At 38.5% G+C, this 18106-nt stretch overlaps 1 protein-coding gene across 3 annotated transcripts in view; it reads right to left on the bottom strand.

The window, feature by feature from the left end:
• Positions 1–2013: 2013 nt before the first annotated feature.
• The window catches only part of PDE3A (phosphodiesterase 3A), a 242807-nt gene continuing 226714 nt past the window's right edge, over positions 2014–18106 (bottom strand). For all 3 annotated transcript variants that reach the window (XM_071733053.1, XM_071733051.1, XM_071733052.1), the window contains 5 exons: positions 17895–18094; positions 15480–15683; positions 13318–13473; positions 9312–9552; positions 2014–5607 (listed from right to left, as the gene is read on the bottom strand). In XM_071733053.1, the coding sequence (XP_071589154.1) occupies positions 5360–5607; positions 9312–9552; positions 13318–13473; positions 15480–15683; positions 17895–18094 (1049 nt within the window). In that variant the 3' untranslated portion in view covers positions 2014–5359. The remainder of the gene's footprint in view (positions 5608–9311; positions 9553–13317; positions 13474–15479; positions 15684–17894; positions 18095–18106) is intronic.

Below are 18106 nucleotides of genomic sequence, written 5' to 3'. Positions count from 1 at the left end.
GCTCTAATTCAGCATTTGCCTCCAATAATCATTATTTTTTTCCTAGCTCTTCCAAGGATTGCTTGAGACCTGTCACCTAATTTCAATTATTCCCATATCTGTTCAAAAACACTGAACATGCAATTTCTTCAGGAGGCCTGGACGCTCTTTATTTGTTGATTCACCTGAAAGTATAAAAGAAAAAAAAAAGAGAGATTTCCCCACCCCACTTAATGGGAAAAATTATCTTTAATGCTGCCACCATTTTGACCAATGCTGCAACATAATCCAGTAATTAAAACCCCAGAAGCTCTATGTTTACTTCATTCCAGTGTGGTTACACCTGATTTTGATAGAAAATTAAAGAAAATTCAGTGTGTTGCACAAAGCCTGTTTCATACTGGACTAACATTTCCTCTTCTTTTTCCTACAAATTGTCAGTTTGACTTTCTCCCTGTCTGTCTTCAACCTCATAAACCCCAGGACTAATTACACCAGTGCTGTGCTGCCAGCTGAGGAATACCTGAGGTTTCAGGCCAGCATCCAGGTCCAAGACTGGAAAGAGCAAGAAACCTTCTGCACCTGCCTCACAGATGTGGAGCCTGCAGCAGGTCTGGGAGAGTCATGTACCACAACCTAAACTTCCACCCATGAAGCTGAGGGATGCTCAAGAAATTCTCATCTTTTGCTTGCAACCTTTCCTCCTTAAACAAGTTGTGTAAAAGTAATAGCAATTATCCTTTTTTTTTTTTTTTTTTTTTTTGGGGGTGGGGGGCTGGGGTTTTTTTTGGTTTTCTGTGAAGTAAAGGTTTTCCAGCAGTTGAATGCCTCTTCTGTCAGAGGAAGAAAAGCCAGAGTGTTATTGCTGCCCTCCCAACCTGTTGAACACTATGTTTATCAGATGGCTCAGCTCTAGAATGAACTGCAGTACATCTGCTTTGCCTCTTCCACACTTGAAGCAGCTTCTTGCCTTCTCTGGATCCCAGTCCTGGGCACAGCTGGATCTGCTGGGCAGCCCAGGCTCACACTGACCAGCACACCTGGCTGTGCCTATGACAAGTCAGTCAAAGGGTGGACTCAAACCTGCAACCATTTTCATCACCAGCAAAGCCACCAGCACAGGATCACACCATAGAGACCAAGGAGAATGTGCCAGATAATTAGTGAGACTTCGCACAAATACTTCATTAATTTTTGGGACCAACCACAACCCATTTGCTGCATTATACTATGGCAAAATTTTCAGACGTGTCTAAGGCTCGTTTTGAAAATGGAGAAAATTTTCCAGGATCCCAAGTCCCACTAAAATCAGGTAGGGCTCAGGCAGCTGAGAACCCAAGCTGACAGCTACCCCACACCTACTCAGCTCACAACTCAGCAGCACGAGCACAACACAAGGTGAAAATGTGCCTGGACTGGGAAGTCCTCATAGACTGTACTGCTGACTGTTTGGCAAGATCCTTGGATTCTCCAAACTGCATTTCTGGGACATTTCTGAAGCAAACTAAAGTCTCAGGCTCCTTCTAAAAGAAAAGAGAATTAACAGTTTGGGCCTTTCACACTCTCTACTTCCATTCATTCTTTCTGCAACACAAGCATGATGAGCAAAGATATTCTATGTTAAATAGCATGTGACTACCAAGCACAATGGGAATATGGGGACAAAAGAGTTAATATGTGACAATAACATGACAGGCAGAGTGCTTTTCTCACTGTGTTGGGAGCTGCAAGCACTGCAAGAAGATCTCTACTTTAGGTAACAGGAAACTTCTCCTGGACTAGAAAGGAACAGGATCAGTCACCAAGTGACAATACAGTGAAGAAAACTAAAAAGTCAATTGTAAAAACAATCCAGTCTTTTTCTATTTTTCTATCTGTTTTTAAAGAACTGAAAGATAAAATACATACCTTTTTTTTTATTATTTTTTTTTCCCCTTCTTTTTTTTGAGTACTGCAACACAGTTAAAATGGGGCTTACTTTGTGTGGTATTTAACAAACCTCTTTATATATTGTGCACACCACAAACCCATGTCACCATTGTAAATATCTCACCTGAAAGGTTGCTGCCACTGCAGATCAAAAGTTTTTCCTCCTTTGGACCAGAAAATACTAAAAACAAAACCAAAACAAACTTAAAAGTTACCTGCTTCATTACCTACTAAAAAAAAACAAAAAACCAAACAAACATGGTATTCACATGTTTGATATAAAATCTCTCTGGCATTTTTTATTGGTGGGTTATATTTAAGACAACCTGGGAAATTTTCTGCTCACTGCCTATCAGAAATGCACTGCAAAGACTGAAAATCGGATTACTATCTGCAGGTATCTGCAGAAACTGGTTTCTGTTATCCAGCTTTTTACCAATTTAACCACTCCCAGCTATTTTAGCTTCTTCCTGGTTGGATAAAGTCAACAAACATTCCAATTTTAAGCCTGTCAGCAATTCTTTCACTGTAAAAGACCCGAGCTAATCAAACTGTACCCACAAACAGCTTGTGTAGCAATGCAGTAACAATTTGTGACAGCTGCATTGGCAATATAGGAAGAAAACTTAATAAACTAGAACCTGAAACTGATTTTACCTAATGGCAACAAAAAATTATGAATAGGAAAAATATAATCCCATGTCAGCACAGTTTTAGGCTAATTTTCTTACTTAAACCCTGTATATGCCTATTTAGAGGACTAAGTGCAAGATTTTGCCTCATTCTTGAATGTGTCTCTGTTATTTTACCAACTGAGTGCCCACTAACATTTTCTGCAATACCTTTTTTTTCTTTTTGCAGCAAAAGCAATATAAAAATCAATAATAATCCAGTCCCAGTGATAATGCACTCAAAATGGAGAAAAAAAATGCCTTGGAGATGTGACATTTTAAAGCATCTCTGTAAGTTTAATATTAAAGGACAGAATGAGGAATATTAAAATCTTCTCATACTATAAGGTTTGCATATTGCTTGTACAAGAAAATCCCAAATAAAATTATTAATCAAAGTGACTGAAGAGATGTGAAAACAGTGACAGCTGGAGCTGATGGAGACTTGCTGAGATCTTGGAGACATCTTTTTTTTTCTTTTGAAAATTAATTCTGCAATATCCTTTCTCTCAAAAAAAACAATAGTGCAATCAGGACCTTCGCTTTTCTGATTTCACTGCAAAACACTTATTCAATATTTCTGCTGATGAGAGCATTCAGTGCCACACTCTGGAGTCACTCTGTCAAAAGGCAAATGCCTTCTCTACTGGTAAGAGTAGGAAGGGATGGCATCAGGCAAATGCAACCTATAAGAGACCAAAATCCTGTTTCCCCATGAAAGCTCACTAACAGAAACACCAAAGCACAAAGAAACTCTTAAGTGATAACACACACACTGATCAACTTTGATAGAGAATGTTTTACAAGATTATTGGGTAGGAATCAATAGGATCATGAAATATGCTGAATGCATAACAATAGCAAGAAGTGATGGGTGCAATATGAGAGATTTAATATAGAAAGAACTTCTCCTACAAACTCTTTCTTTCACAAGCATTCTTACACAAGCAATCCTCTTCTTGGCAAGGGGCTGCGGGATGAAAATATAAAAAGGATAGGTACTCAAATCCTTTTTAAGAGATACTGAGCTTTATATATATAAATTCTTTTTGTGGGCATGAAACTAAATTGTGTGGTATTGGTTGGCGCTGCCAGTCTCCCAAAGAATATTAATATCTTAAAGCCTTGATCCTGTAGACCACTGGCTTCCCAGAACAGTCTATATAAATTACTCAAGACTTTATTTGTTGGGTTTGGAAATGGCTACACTGTATAAAAATGCTTTTGTATTTATTTCTTAAAAAATTAGCTTTACAAAAAAACTTTTCCCTTTTTTTTCTTTTTCTTTTTTTTTTTTTTTTCTTAAAGATATCATTATCTACAGGAACCCATAAAAATTTTTCCATATTTACATCTAGATAGCTAATCATTGACAAATATAATATCGTGAAATAAAATATTGAAAGTGAATATCCAACCTTTTAAATAGACATTTGGCTCACAGCATAAACAACAGAGAAAACAAATAAACAACACAAAAAAAAAAATCTGATCTTTTTACAGGCCCGATCTTTTCCTTTTCCTTAAAGAAAAAAAAAAAGAAAAAAAATATGTTGGTGGGATCAAACACACTGTTTCTAAGCAGAATGCCAGCAACAAACTGCTCCCATCCAGCACCTCACACTGAAAAACCAAGTTCTCTGAAGCTCATGCGAGTGGTTGCTGAGACATATGATTGTCCAGCCAATACAGGACTGGCACCTGTCCCCCACACTGCTCCTAATGCATCATTTGCCTTTTATTTTGAGGAAGGGCATGGCCCCCACACTCCCCATCTTTTGCTCTCAAGAGATGTAGTCTACCTTTGTTCCTAAATGATATATTTGGCCACTGATGCAGGGAGGCATAAGGTTAGGGTAGGAAGATGACAGCGTGCCTCTGGTTTCCGAGTATATACACACATTTGCTCTCTGCTCTCTCCTGCCCCACACACACACTGCCCCACACGGCCATCCACACACTCTGAAGCATACAGAAGGCCAGGAAAAATTGCCTGGCACATCCTTTTTGCCAGCAGTTTGGCAAGTGTAGAAGAGGGAGAGGCAGAGGAGTCTGCGCTGGGGGCCAGGGAAGCAGCCCTGGGCACTGCAGTCCCTGCTGGAAGGCTGCTGCCTGCAGCAGCACAGAGCTCCTCAAAATGCCCTCCACTTCCCTTGCAGGCAAAAATTCTCTAAAATTCAGGTCTTCTGTTTGTCATCCTATATTGGAACATGTGCTACAATTGGCATAGTAACAACTCAAACTATGCTGCATTATGTTACTTCCACTCGCACTTGCAAACACCCACTCACAGACACACATATATGTTGGCAGGATGCATCAGCATTCACACAAAGCTTTGGAACTTTTAACCCTCAGCATTCAGAGCAAAAGCTACTTAACTGGTACCTTACTGTTAACTGCAAACGTGCTTTAGAAGCAGCATTTCCTTAGATAACTTTCTTCTGTAAATATCACAGTGACCATAATATATCATTAAATGTATTTTGCTGAAGTGCGCAGCCAATAACCCTGTCTCTCTCTATATATATTTATATAATTCCACCCATCCCCGGATCTCTTTAAAGAAAGTCTGTAAAAGCCGGTGTCGCAGTGTGAAAGCTTCCTTGAGCATACAAGTTTAAACAAGGTACCTCACCATAAAAAGGAAGGAGAAACAAATTAAACAGCTGTAGGCGCATTATCCCATACTTCTACAGTGTAGTGTCTAAATGCTGTGCTGGCTTGAGAAAGAGTCTGTGCACGAGTCAATCTGTCTTAAAATACTGCTGTAAATATTGTCATTGATTCGGTTCTACAGTTGTGTTCTCCTCTTCATCCCTCTTGGGCTTCCCTTTCTCCTCCTCCTCTTCCCTGATGGCTTGGATTTGTTCGGAAGATTGGTGCAGCGTCGACGGCTCCGCACCTTGCTTCTCTGTCCCAGATAACCTCTCCTCGTCCTCAATTACTTTCTTCCACATTTTATGGTTCTGAAGCAGGTGCTGAGTGATCTGACAGTAGATTTTCCTCCTCTTGAATGTCTTCTTTCCTGTAAAATACCATGTGGCATTAGCACACTGTTTTCTCTGAGAGAAGGCAAAAGGACTGAAAGTGCAGGAAGCAGACAGAGGAACTGCACCAAGAGTTTTTTTAAAACCCACAAACTTAAACAGTTTTAAAATTCAGAAAGCTATGACTCTCTAGACATCTTGGAAAATAAATTGGTGTCCTGCACTGTTTAAACCCCAGCTTGATCCTGTCATAGGTTGCTTGCTGTCCTTGACTATGAGCTCACAGGACCTCGCAAAGACATCTAGTGATTGAATGGATATGCATCATTTGTTGCTGGGCTGTTTATGCTCATTTTTTTCTATCAACTGGTTAAAAATTCTGATCAACCTAGCACACAACACTCTGTGCCTGCTCTGCTCCCAGTGGATCCCTGCTGATTGTCCTAGAAAAAAAATCCTGATTTTGTTTTCTACACATTTTACATCTTATCTGAGCTGTAGAAGGATAATGAATGAGCAAGCATTAGTAATCAAAGGAGGGAAACTATTCCTATGTTCCCTTTTAAAAGTCAGAGATTTATCATTCCACTATCTCAGTGGACATGACCTTAAAGCCTTAGCCCTCCATTGCTTCGGCAATGGAATCTGATCACTGAAGAGGTATTCATATTGCCAAATACCATCAAGAAGTTTGATTGGTTTGGGTTTTGAAGCATGTTCACCCTGCTGTTACACTTATCAAATGCTTTTGCCACTCTTATGATTCCTGGCACAGCTGCACTACAAGTGTTTTGCTCTCTGAAGTGTGGGTTTTTTCTTTTTTTTCTGTGTGAATATAGTTTGTCCAAAACAGATTGTTAACTCCTTAACCGTACAAAGCTTGAAAACTTTCCCAGGTCATTAACAGTGGCTACAACAGTCACAGAACTGAAATAATAAGTCCTCCAAAGATTTCTTTTTAAAGAAGGTGACGTAGAGGAATGTTTTGTACCAAATAAATTTGCGTGGATTAGTATTTGCAGGTTGCCTAAAGTATGTCTGTGTCAGGATCCAAAACGTTTAGCCCTTGAAGCTTTTGAACTAGAAACAAAGAGCTTTTCATCGAGCGCAGACCAAATCCAACTCAATCCTTCATTAGAAAGCCCTTGGTTCCCTGTAGGAAACATTCAGGTTTAGCACTAATAAGAAGTGCCTACCCTGCCAATGCCTCAATGGGACATTCTCTCCTGGGTTTCCCAGGTGACTCCACATCTTGTTTCTTCTGAGGTAACCAGAGAGAGAGCACTTGCTTGTGGTGGTAAAATTTGTCTGAATCACTAAAGACTGAGCCTGTTTAATTCTTATAATTGCATCAGAACTTGTGTGGTTCTGCATAATAAAAAAGATTGCAAGCTAACTTAAGATTTTATAACTCTTAGATTTATCTCAGCTGCTTTAGTGAGTTCTCAGGACCTAGGTGAAGTGCTTTTTACCACAATTATATTTCCACCTGCCTAAAAGAGATTTCCATGAAGAAAAAGCTCTTCACCAACATCTATAAAACCCTTAGTATGTATGCATTATTTTACTAAGAAAGTTGTGGACCTCCAAGATTATGTTGATGATAGGTTCAAATTCCAAATGACCCGTATTGACACAAAGGATGCTGTAGATTCCTGATTCAGATCCACACAGTCCCATAGAATTTAGGAACCCAGCAGAAAAGTTTGTATGGTTGAGAAGATGAGCACCCTACATTTGGTAAGAAGGAGGTGGTAAGAGTTTCTTTGGATATTTCAAAACTTATGATACATTAATTTTTAAGGTTTTGAAAAAGATAAAGTTCCTAGGAGCACCAGGCTGCATAGTGACATACTGTCACAGAGTAGAATGTGAAAAATAAACCAAAAGACAACTGAAAAATTATTTGTTTTGAATGTGGCAAGAGTTAATAATGTCCTGTGCTTTTAACCTGAAACGAGCATTGCTGGACTTGACAACCAGTTATACAGAAAATAAGTAAGTACAGAGATCCTGAAAGGAAACTAAGGATTTCAAAGTAAGGTTAGACACTCCAATGGATAAATGAGAACATCTGTTATCTTTCATTTTGATACAGCAATATAAGTTTCAGGAATACACTTTCCCCTGGCAGACAATTCCACAAATACCAATCTGCCACAGAAAGATGTTTCTCTGCCTGTCATTACAGAGCTGATGGATTACCAGGTGATCTAAAATAAATCCATGTCTGCTATATTACTTAATGTTTACTCTTCTCAGAAAAAAAAAAAAATCTATATTTAATTTGATACTTGATGTGATATTTAATGTGATATTTATATTTATGTTTATATATATAAAGTGCCTATCACCATATTGATAAACATTCTTTGGAACCACTCTGACAGCGGAAGTAAGAACAGGAGTCAGCCTGTTGGTACCTCACCACTTCTGTTTCCAACCAATTTAAAAAAAAAAAACAAAGCCACAAGACTTCACTGCCAGCCTGGCTGGTGTTTAATACTGCTACTCCATCAGGCTATATTACCTACTGTTTACTCTTCTCAGGAAAAAAAAAAAAAAGCTTTTTTGTGTATATCAACCTACTAAACTTAAAAAATGTGCAGGTGTTTATGTGTGAACAACAGCAATGACATCTTAAATACAAACTGTATACCCCTGGATCTTCCTACACATAAAAGGTCAGTTCAGGAGATACAGATGATAGTTCCATGTTCTTATGTGACTTATTGCAACCATCAAATCTTCCTGTTTCTGTTTCACAACAGAAAATAGAAATGGCACACACTAGGGCATAAAAGCATATAGGAAAGAACAGAAAATGCAAGGCTGTTAAGAGAAAAAACTACGTATCAATATTTCACTAGTGGACCTAAGGCTGTTGCTTTCTAAAAGGATTAGAGATTGGGGAGGGAGACAAACATGACCTGGAGGAAGGAAATAAAAATAGGAAATTAAGAGGGAGAAGGAACAAAAGAGAGGAAAAGGTAACACATGCAGGTTTGCACTGGTAAAAACAGTAAGTCTCCAGTTTTTTTCTCTTAAAAATCACTTCTAATGAGTTCCTGAGATCTCCTTTCAAGGTTCAAAGTTTTCTCCCAGTATGACAAATCTTCTGGAGGAGAAGGAGGAAGCTATCAAGCTTTAGTTACTAATTAGCCAGAAGGGTTAAATGATGCAGCTCCTAGCACACAGTACAGCAATGCTCAGTGTCGAGTCTTTCCCTACTCTCCTCCGTACATAAACTTGAAGAAATTTCAATTTTAATAGTTCCATTGCTAAAAATTCTTTTACTAGATGAGCATCTCACAGCCTCATTCAATTATTCCTGTACATCGTGCTAACTGATGAAAATCAAGCATTTTCCTCAAAAAATCTTCTCCTAGCCATCCTTTATTTGACCGAAATTGTTGTAGTCTAACATATGCTGAGACAGTCTAAAAATGCCTCTGGCAAAGACAGGTGATCCATTACCAGTAACCTCAACTGAAGGTATAAATGAGTAGTAGAAATGAACAGCAATGTGTATCAGTCCTGAAACCATGGGATGTCTCCATGAGCAATGTAACAGGCTACATGCCACCTTCTCCAAGGACAGCAATGAATCACTGTAGCTGTGGAGAGGTTCATGTTGACCCTGACCAATTCACCATCACTATGCTTTTGCAAAACAGCTGCTTAGTTTTTGGTCACAATATGGAATTTGCTCTGTTGAAATATATTAGTTTGAACAACTTACTGGATTCAGTATTTTCACAAGTTTCCATTTCTCCTGTTTCTTCCTCTTCGTGCTCATCAGTGTCTCCTGATTCATCACCATCTTCTATCCATTTCCCTGGCATCAGCCCCGCTGAGTCATAGGAGTTACATAGTGGTCCCACAATGTGAGTGATGAAAGATTCCTGGAGGTGTGCCAGCTGAGGAGCAGAGCGATCCATGAAGGGACTGATTGGCAAGCCCAGGCTAGCCTCTTCATCACCCTGGAGATGAAAAATAGCAGTCATTTCTCTGACATAAATGAATCAAAACCACGTCACGAAAAGGAGTAATGCACGTCAAACCGACTGAAAATGATGAAAGAAAAATAATCCAACTCCAATGCCACTTCCATAGCACCCCAGCATGACAATACTATCAGCATATGTCAGCACATCAATGCTAGAGCTCTTCTCTTGTAAGAGGACCCACTACCAACTCTTTGAACTCGACAAGGATGTTAGTTGACGGCCGTTCAAAATGATGCCCATTGGCCTTGTCTTCTACTATACACTGTGTGAAAATTTGAAAATTAGTTTCTCTCTTTCTTCACACTGCTTTGAAAAAATTCCTTCTGATTTTATGATTGTTAGCTTACAACAACCCTGTTGTCAGTCACCTGGTTGTAGGGAACAAGACTGAAGGTCTATCTCATTGAACTTGTTTACATTTTAATTTTGTTCTTACTATGTATAACATGGAGAGGTCATCTTGTCTGTGGGTCATTAACCTTTACATCCTGGGTCTATGAGAACAATTCCTATGAAAGCAGGAGTTACTCAGAAGCAGTAAATTGTTCCCATAAAGCTTTTTGTTGGGTTTTCTCAGCGGGAGAGGTAGAGGAGAGGCATAGGAAGACTTTTTACTCCCTCCTCTCATGGTGTAAAAGAAGGTAAAACTTTTTTGCAGAATCAAGTCTGATTTACTCATCCCCATCACAACAAAGCTTCTGATGATATCAGTGAGTTTTCAACTGAGTAGACATGTCAAGTGACAGGTGACTGGACGCCACCTCATGAGGTAAAAAAATTTAATCCCACTAAGCGAGCCTGATAATGGCAGATTAATGGTTTAATACAATACAGAGATCTATATTTGAGAACATGGATAAGAATTAGGGAAACATTTGCAATTTTGATTATGTTATGGGTGGCCTAAATATGTCTCATGGTAACCTAAATTTTCCAAAAGTCAAGGCCAATGTATCTGGTCAACATCCTGTTGATAGCTCGGAAGGCCAAAGAATAAGAGTTAAATTTTTTAGTGTGTACATGAGAATAGTGTCTCATTTCCTTGTGCTTTTTTGCTTTTATAATAACCTACCCCAAAATGTTATGGTCAGTCCTAAACACAAAATTCTAGTATTAACAAAACACTAAAACCTGCCATCCTTGAGACAGCAAGTAAATTACGAAGAGGTGGCAGCTTGCCACCTTTACAGTGACACATCTGAGATTTCCTGGTTGTGAGCTGTTAGGAGCAGGAAGGAAGCTGACTATTGAAATGTTTACAAGTTCTTTTGCCATGTTCCATTAGAACATGATTTATTATGTGAAATATTTTGCAGTGTATTTTTTTCTTCTTTTTAATATGTCTAACATCTTCAAATAAGTATGCTGAGCATGTGGAGGGAAGGAAAAGAAACCTGCTGTAATAATTTCAGACAGGATTTTGGATGTTTCTGTGCAACACTTCTTAAAAGAAGAGTTTTTATTTATACTGGAGTTAAATTTTTCAAAGAAATTGGTGTGTGCTTAAGGAAATTCAAGAAAGATACTTCATTATTTGCACAGCATACATTTAGTAGACATACTTTTTGACAACAATTATAGGGAAATTCAAACTTCCTATAAAATTATCCTTTTAGAAAACAGGAAAATTAAGGCTTTTCCCTTCTCAGGGAAAAAAAAAAAAAAAAAAAAAAAAAAAAAAAATGATGACCAAAAGTATGGTGAGGATGGTTTGATACACCTCTCACAGAATTTTACACCAAAGAAAATCAGATTTTAACGTTGGTTAGATTAATTGACAATCTAATTTAACCTCCTGAACCCTGAAATAAAGTCCTAGGAAGAAATTTTTCTCTGTTTGAAATCTCACCAGTATCCTGTCAGCATGGCAAGTCATGCCATGAAAAAACCAAACCAAACAAAAAAGCAGGAAATGTAACAGGACATATTAACTTCTCAATAAAATGAATAGACATCTATTAAAACAAGATCAAAAGCAAAGCCTCTGAAGTCTTACTGACTGCCTGATCTCTTAGAATTTGCAAGCCAAGAGTTCAAATACAAGTGCCAACAATCCCCATGCCAAAAGGAATGTCCTTAAAAAAATCAACAGATGTGTTGTTCCGAATTAAATTTTGTAGAGAGGATAAATCTTAATTTTTATGTATTTATTTATTAATTACAAGATTAGAAGAACATTAATCCCCGATAGTCCTTTGGAGCTGCTTCCAGCAGCACAAAAACATAAGTAGAACATCTTTCTGACTGATGGAGGGAGTCATATCATGTACCTGACTAATCATATCTTGTACCTGACTAATAGCTTTTGTCTGCATGCCGTAGGCATTCACATAAGCTATGACCATCACCAAAATTAAGTGATGGACAATTTGTTGGAAGAGTTGTAATGATAACAGACAAATATTAAAGAAAACATTTCTTGAAAGAAAATTTGGGAGATGAAGGTTGACCATTGTTGTTTGGGGACCCATTGTCTTTAAGAAAAAAGGAAAAGAAAAATGAAACTAAATGTACATGTAATATATGTAAGGGTCATTGTTTTTTTTTTCTCAGGAGATCTGAAATAAATGAAGGAGCTTCTAGTCAATGCCTGTATTTTGTCTCTTTTCCCCTTTCTTTCTATACTCCAGAAGGCAGCAGCAGAAAATCCTATCTTTTTTTTTTTCTTTCTTTCTTTCTAAACTTTAAGTACAGTAAATTTAAGGGTAGACGAAAAGAGTTTAAAAGGGTTTAGTCCATGATCTCAGTTTACTGCACAGCCTCCCCAGGCAGTCTGTGGTGGGTCTGTATCAGTGACTGAGTCTGCTCACTCCACCTCAAAAAGACAAGATGAGGAGCTTAGAATAAGCAGCGCATTCAAAATGTATTCCCACTCAGGAAACAGAGGAATAGTGTGGGAACAGCTCTGTCCCTTGCACTGGGCAGGGTTATAATGAGGAAAGGTTCAATTGAGGGCTCCCTTACACCTGGCAAGAGAGGAGCAGTTCCTGGCTGTATTCCCAGATACTTGTAAATCAATCTGTGGCTGTCCTCCTTCCTCATGCTACCATCAGCTGAACCTTGCATAATTAGTGCAGTTTGCAGTTGTGCTGATAAACCTTCTGAAGGCTGAAAGTGCTGTCATAGAAAATAAAGTAGGAGTCTGGATCAATGTGTATGAAGCAGCTCTGGTTAGTCTGGAAGTCTGGAAGTCAATGTTAGTCATGCTTAGTGCATAAAGGTTCTGTGAGAACAGAGATTGGATCACAGGGAGAAAAAGTAATTCCTCTGCTCTGTTTTGAATACCTCAACAAGGATGTTGTGTCCAGCTTTGGAGAACATATGTCAACAGAAATGTGAGCCACCTGCAGAAACTGCAGAGGAGAGCAATGAAAACAAGCTGCTGTCTTCAAAAGACATTGGAGGAAGGATGCAAGATAGTTTGCACTAAAGATGACAGAAAGGGAGATATGATGACTGCCCACAGAAAAAAGAGGAAAGGAAGCCATGACCACTAAAAGGATAGTGCCAGACTGCAACAATTAACTCTGCAGAAACCCCATCTTCAGAGGTCTTTGAGGACAGATCATAGAAGCTTCAGTGACAACTGGACTTTTACTGATCCAGCAAAAAGATTCACTGGTGTGACCCTTGCCATTCCCTTTACCCATGTTCTCCATGATATTCACTCTTCACCAGCACTAGCATGCTGTGGGACTTCCAACTAGCAGGCAGGACTTTGGACATGCATTTATTTACCTGTTCATAAAACTCATTGACAATGCCTTCTGTCCACTGCAGATGCAAATCTTTGCACTTTGCAGGCCCATTGATGTCAGCCAATTTAATACACATTTGGCAAACCAGCAAGCGGTCGTTCTCATTAGTCCAGTCAATTCCAACATCATCATTCACCTAGTAGACAGAAAAAGGAAAACCATGACAATAATCCTGGATGAAAGAATGCATCCACAGAGGAAATTGATTCCTGGGACATCTTACAGTAAATTTAGCTATTTAACAAAATCACAGGTCTAAGCAGGTGAGCTAACTCGAGGTTGAATTTGCAGTCATCTGTAGAGCAATGAGTTAAAAGAAATATGAGAAAAACAATCAACATTGACACAAATTATGAGAAATTAGTATTTAGCAAATGTGCCTGTTTGAAGGGTGCTGTCACACCACCCATATACAAACAACTCAGATATGCCCTCTGAGACCATTCTAGTATAAAAGAGTTTTTGCTGACCAAACATAAATAATCTCTTTCTAAGTCAGTGATTACTCTGGGAAAGCCAGGCTCAACCACAAGCACTGCTTAATATGTTTGTCTTCTCCTCCCCTTTTTATTCCATACATGAGAACTTGAATATTCAGCAATAAGGAGAAGGAGGTTAAGATATATCCTTACAAATCTATAATGAGCTGGTGGAACATGATATATCACTGTTCTCCTATTTATCTGCAGTGTCTAGACTATCACCTTACGCAGTCACCACAGTGGTTCCACCTACTGTTGTCCAGCCTGATAGATTTTAAGATAAATTCAGTTTTCAATATCCACAATTTACATTTGGTCAAGACTGCCCTCTTCCCCAGTTAAAACAGCTAATATCTGTGATAAAGCCACAGTAATCACTAGTTTAGTCTGAGGTTTTTTTTTATATTCCTTACTTAGGTTCACAGAAGTGAAGGTTTTGGTCCAAACTGTCAATTTTAAAGGATGTATTCAGACAGCCTAAATTCCTCATGCTTTATCATCATTCTAGCCCTGAGAGATGAGAATCTGCCAATACTGTTGCACACTTCAAAAGAAGATTAGGCAAGGAAAAGTGATCCCAGAGTTTAAAATTAAGACCTAAAGAAATCCTCACAATACTACAGGAGGTATTGGGTCATGACTAATAGGGGTGTAAAAGGAATTCAAACTTTTGAGAATCTGCAGATCACTTCTCTGTCTACCTGGCACCACAACTTAAGGCTTTTTTTTCAGCTTCTTAAGGCCTAGCAGAGAGATATGTGTTACAGGAAAATGGAAGAATAATAAGTCATGCATCTGGAAGCTTGAAAATTTCAGGATAAGGGCCCATTCTACACAATACCACAAGAAAACATTTTATCTATGGTCACCAAAACAGCTGGTCCTGAATGAGAAACGCACCACACTTCGTATGTTTCTCACAAGGAAAAAGAAGGCAGTACTAGCTCAAAAAGTAGGTATCATCTGGGCAACATGCCAAAATCCTTGATGGACAATGGAGTTTATTAAAGTTACTTCACAGATGCTAATTTCTACTAAGTTTGTTTCAAAGTGTACAATAATTTCTAAGAATAATTTTCCAGTGTTATCAGTATACTGATTGAATAGAGCATTCAGGAAAGATGTTGAGTGGCCTTTCTCTGGGGTTTACTCATTTGAAGCAAAGGAGGAAATAAAGATCATGCTTCCATTGCATTTGCAATTAGAATTACAAAATTGTTACGATTTCTGTGCTTTGATAATATAACAGCATGATTAAGCCAATGAAAGTTCTCATCAAGTATTTAGTTGTTATGGAAACTTGATAACACCTTTGATTTTTTTCTGTTAGTGCTTTGCTAACAGGTCTAACAAGCAAGTGAACACAAAAACAATGACAAAAATAGAGTGTAAGAGGGATTTACAATCGAATAGTCCAGCCTTAAATCACTTTCAGAAAAAACTTAAACATATATAAGAAAAAAGGCGTTGCCCTTTAATTTGAAGAAGTAAAAAGTAGCAGAAGTGACAGATTACTGCTTAACAGAATGTTTTACAGCAGACAGAAGGACATTGAGAAGAAAGAGCAACACAGCAGCCTTTCTGGCTTGTTCACTCTGATGCTACCAAGCCCTACAATCTTTTCTGACCCTCCACCAGTAACCCGAACCAATCTCCTTACCTTGGCATTGAATTTGGCAACAAAATCAAAGTGTTTCTTCAGGTCAGTAGCCAAAATTGCCTCAATGACAAGGAAGCGGAAATGCTTGAACTCCACATGGTCAAGGTTGACCAAGAAGTTGTACTCTGGCCTTGACATGAAAAGGTTCCAGGCAGCAGCAGCGTGGTGGTTCTCCAGGACGGAGCGGTCATTGTACAGCACTGCCTGTGAAAGCAACGTGGGAAGTTGAAAGCTGAGAAACCCCTTTAGCAAAAGAAACACTGCAATGAAGAAATAACGTGGGGACGAGGCATGATGGAGGTTCAGGTTTGATTGATTTGTTTGGGTTTTTTTTAAAGAACTTCTCAAGGTCTGAAGATGTGGTTTTGGCAGGACTAGCAGCAGATACTTGAACTTTTGTGGTGGTGAAGATTTATTGAAAGATCAGTTTGGAAAATCTGGGTTTTTCATTCTCAGACATCTCTGGTTCATGACTGAATGGCATCAGATAACAATACATTTTTCTGTTTCAGCCCACAAATTAACAACTAAAACACTATAGGTGTGTGCTTTCCTGTACCTCAGAACTAAACTCGCTTAACCGAGATTATTATCTTTGGTGTTTGCACCTGGCAATTCTGCCCATAGAGGAAGAATTGAAAAGAGGAACAAGTGAAGAAAATTGAAGAAGAGGAACAAGTGAAATTCCAGTTTTAAACCTGACAGGACACAGACTGACACGTTTCTCACTGCTAAAATAAAAAATTGCTTAAATCTTTACCAAAACCCTCTTTGCGATGGCAAAGAAACCAAAGTAGCATCTAGAAAACAGACTTTATGGGACAACAACAACAACCATCCTGGAAATCTCCCCACTTCAGCAGGATTCAGTGTTTTGACAGTTCTGGTTTAAGGAAAGAAAAGCGTTTGCAAATATGCTTTTATGTAAAACAGATACAAATTTTAACTTTTCACAGAAATACATGCTCCTGTGTTCCAGTGGCTTTTCACTTCAATGATATTTTTCTGTCATTTAGGGATGGAAAAATTCAGTCCTTTCCTAAAGTATAGAATTATTCTTTGCCCCAGAGTTGCTGAAGGAACTCAGCTTTACAGCCCATCTTGCCTAACTGCACAGCAAGCATGTGAGATAGGTATCTCCTGTTATTTGGGCACAACTCCTAAGGGCAGGTTTTTAATACAGCAGTACTTTACCATTAATGGAAGCTGATATTGCTTCTCATGAAAAAGAATTAAAAAACCCCTAGGTGCAAAATAAAATTCTGCAAATTTCAGGTCCTAGCAGACTTCTTAAAAAAGCAAAAAAAAGAAGAACAAATAAACAACAAAACCAAAAAAACCCAACAAAACAAACCCAAGATGAATTTTACTTTTTCCCTATGAATTTATTTCCATGCTAGGGACAATACATGCAGGCTAAGCATTTAACTTTCCTTGTTGATTTTTACAACCAAAATGCTATAGCACTCCTTAAAATAGATTTAGATTAGCATACTATTCAATCTTCTCTCAATCTATTTACCTGGCCAGAGTATCAAAATTCTCAATGACAGACAGATGTTGCAAGGATGACATGTATTACTATCAGTTTATAGACAGAAAATGACACAGAGCAAGTTCTTGCTCTTGGTAAGAGAGGAAGTCTGGATCCAGGTTGGGGAGGAAATGTGGAATTTCTGCATCCCTTCCTGACTTCTCACCATCAAACCATTTTTTTTTCTTTCCTTGTCCATAGAAATGCTTTTCAGCACAATATGCTGAAGCCAGGCAGGTCAGCTGTGTAAAGTAAGGAAAGATGATCTCATGGTGAAGTCAATAAACAGTGACTCAGAATTCTTGAATTCAACTCCCAGCTTTGGCAGCAACTTCTGTGTAACCTTAGGTAAGTCTCAATTCATCATTTACAAAGCTAAGATTATTTTATACAGACACCCCTACCTTGATGGAAGCATAGTGTAAAAATAGATTCATAAAAGCCTGCATCTGCTCAAATTCTACAAGAACAACAGAAAATTTGTTATGATCAAGCACAAACATGCATGGTGCACTGTGAAATGTACAGGCAGGTGGTGGTGGGTTTTTTAAATTTTATTTTAATGTTTCCGTGCCTTGCTGGTTAGAATAATTCTTTCCTTATTCCACAGTAAAAGATTCTATATCAGTCAGCAGAGCTTTAGCTTCTTCTTCACAGACACATTTTATCAGTACTTCCCTTAACTGCGGTTGGTGAGGGTGTGTAAGAAGTTTCTTACCAGTAATTCCCAAGTGAAGTGATTATTTCTGTCACTTGAATAAGCTGTGTTAAAATATTTGGTAGAATTCTGTTTCAGAGAAGCAACAGGCGCCACTGGCAAGGAGAAGCTGTTAACAGAGACCTTCCAAACTTAACAGCAATGCTGCTTGAGATTCATTTACCTGAGGAGCACTTGTTGCTACCAAAAAGGCATTGGTCCTTCCTGGATGATCATAATCATGCATGGCTGCAGCTACATAAAGAGCCATCAGTTCAAGGGCAGGGATGTTGCCAGCTAGGCATCCATAGCTGTCATCTGTAGGTGTGTATGTCTTCGAAAACACATAACCCATATGGCCATGAGTGATTCCACTGTCAGAATCTGAGCAGAAAT

This window comes from Heliangelus exortis, chromosome 1 (genome assembly GCF_036169615.1).
Source record: "Heliangelus exortis chromosome 1, bHelExo1.hap1, whole genome shotgun sequence".
Lineage (NCBI taxonomy): Eukaryota > Metazoa > Chordata > Aves > Apodiformes > Trochilidae > Heliangelus > Heliangelus exortis.
Note: the sequence above shows the minus strand (reverse complement) of the source record. Positions and strands in the feature narration are given on the sequence as shown.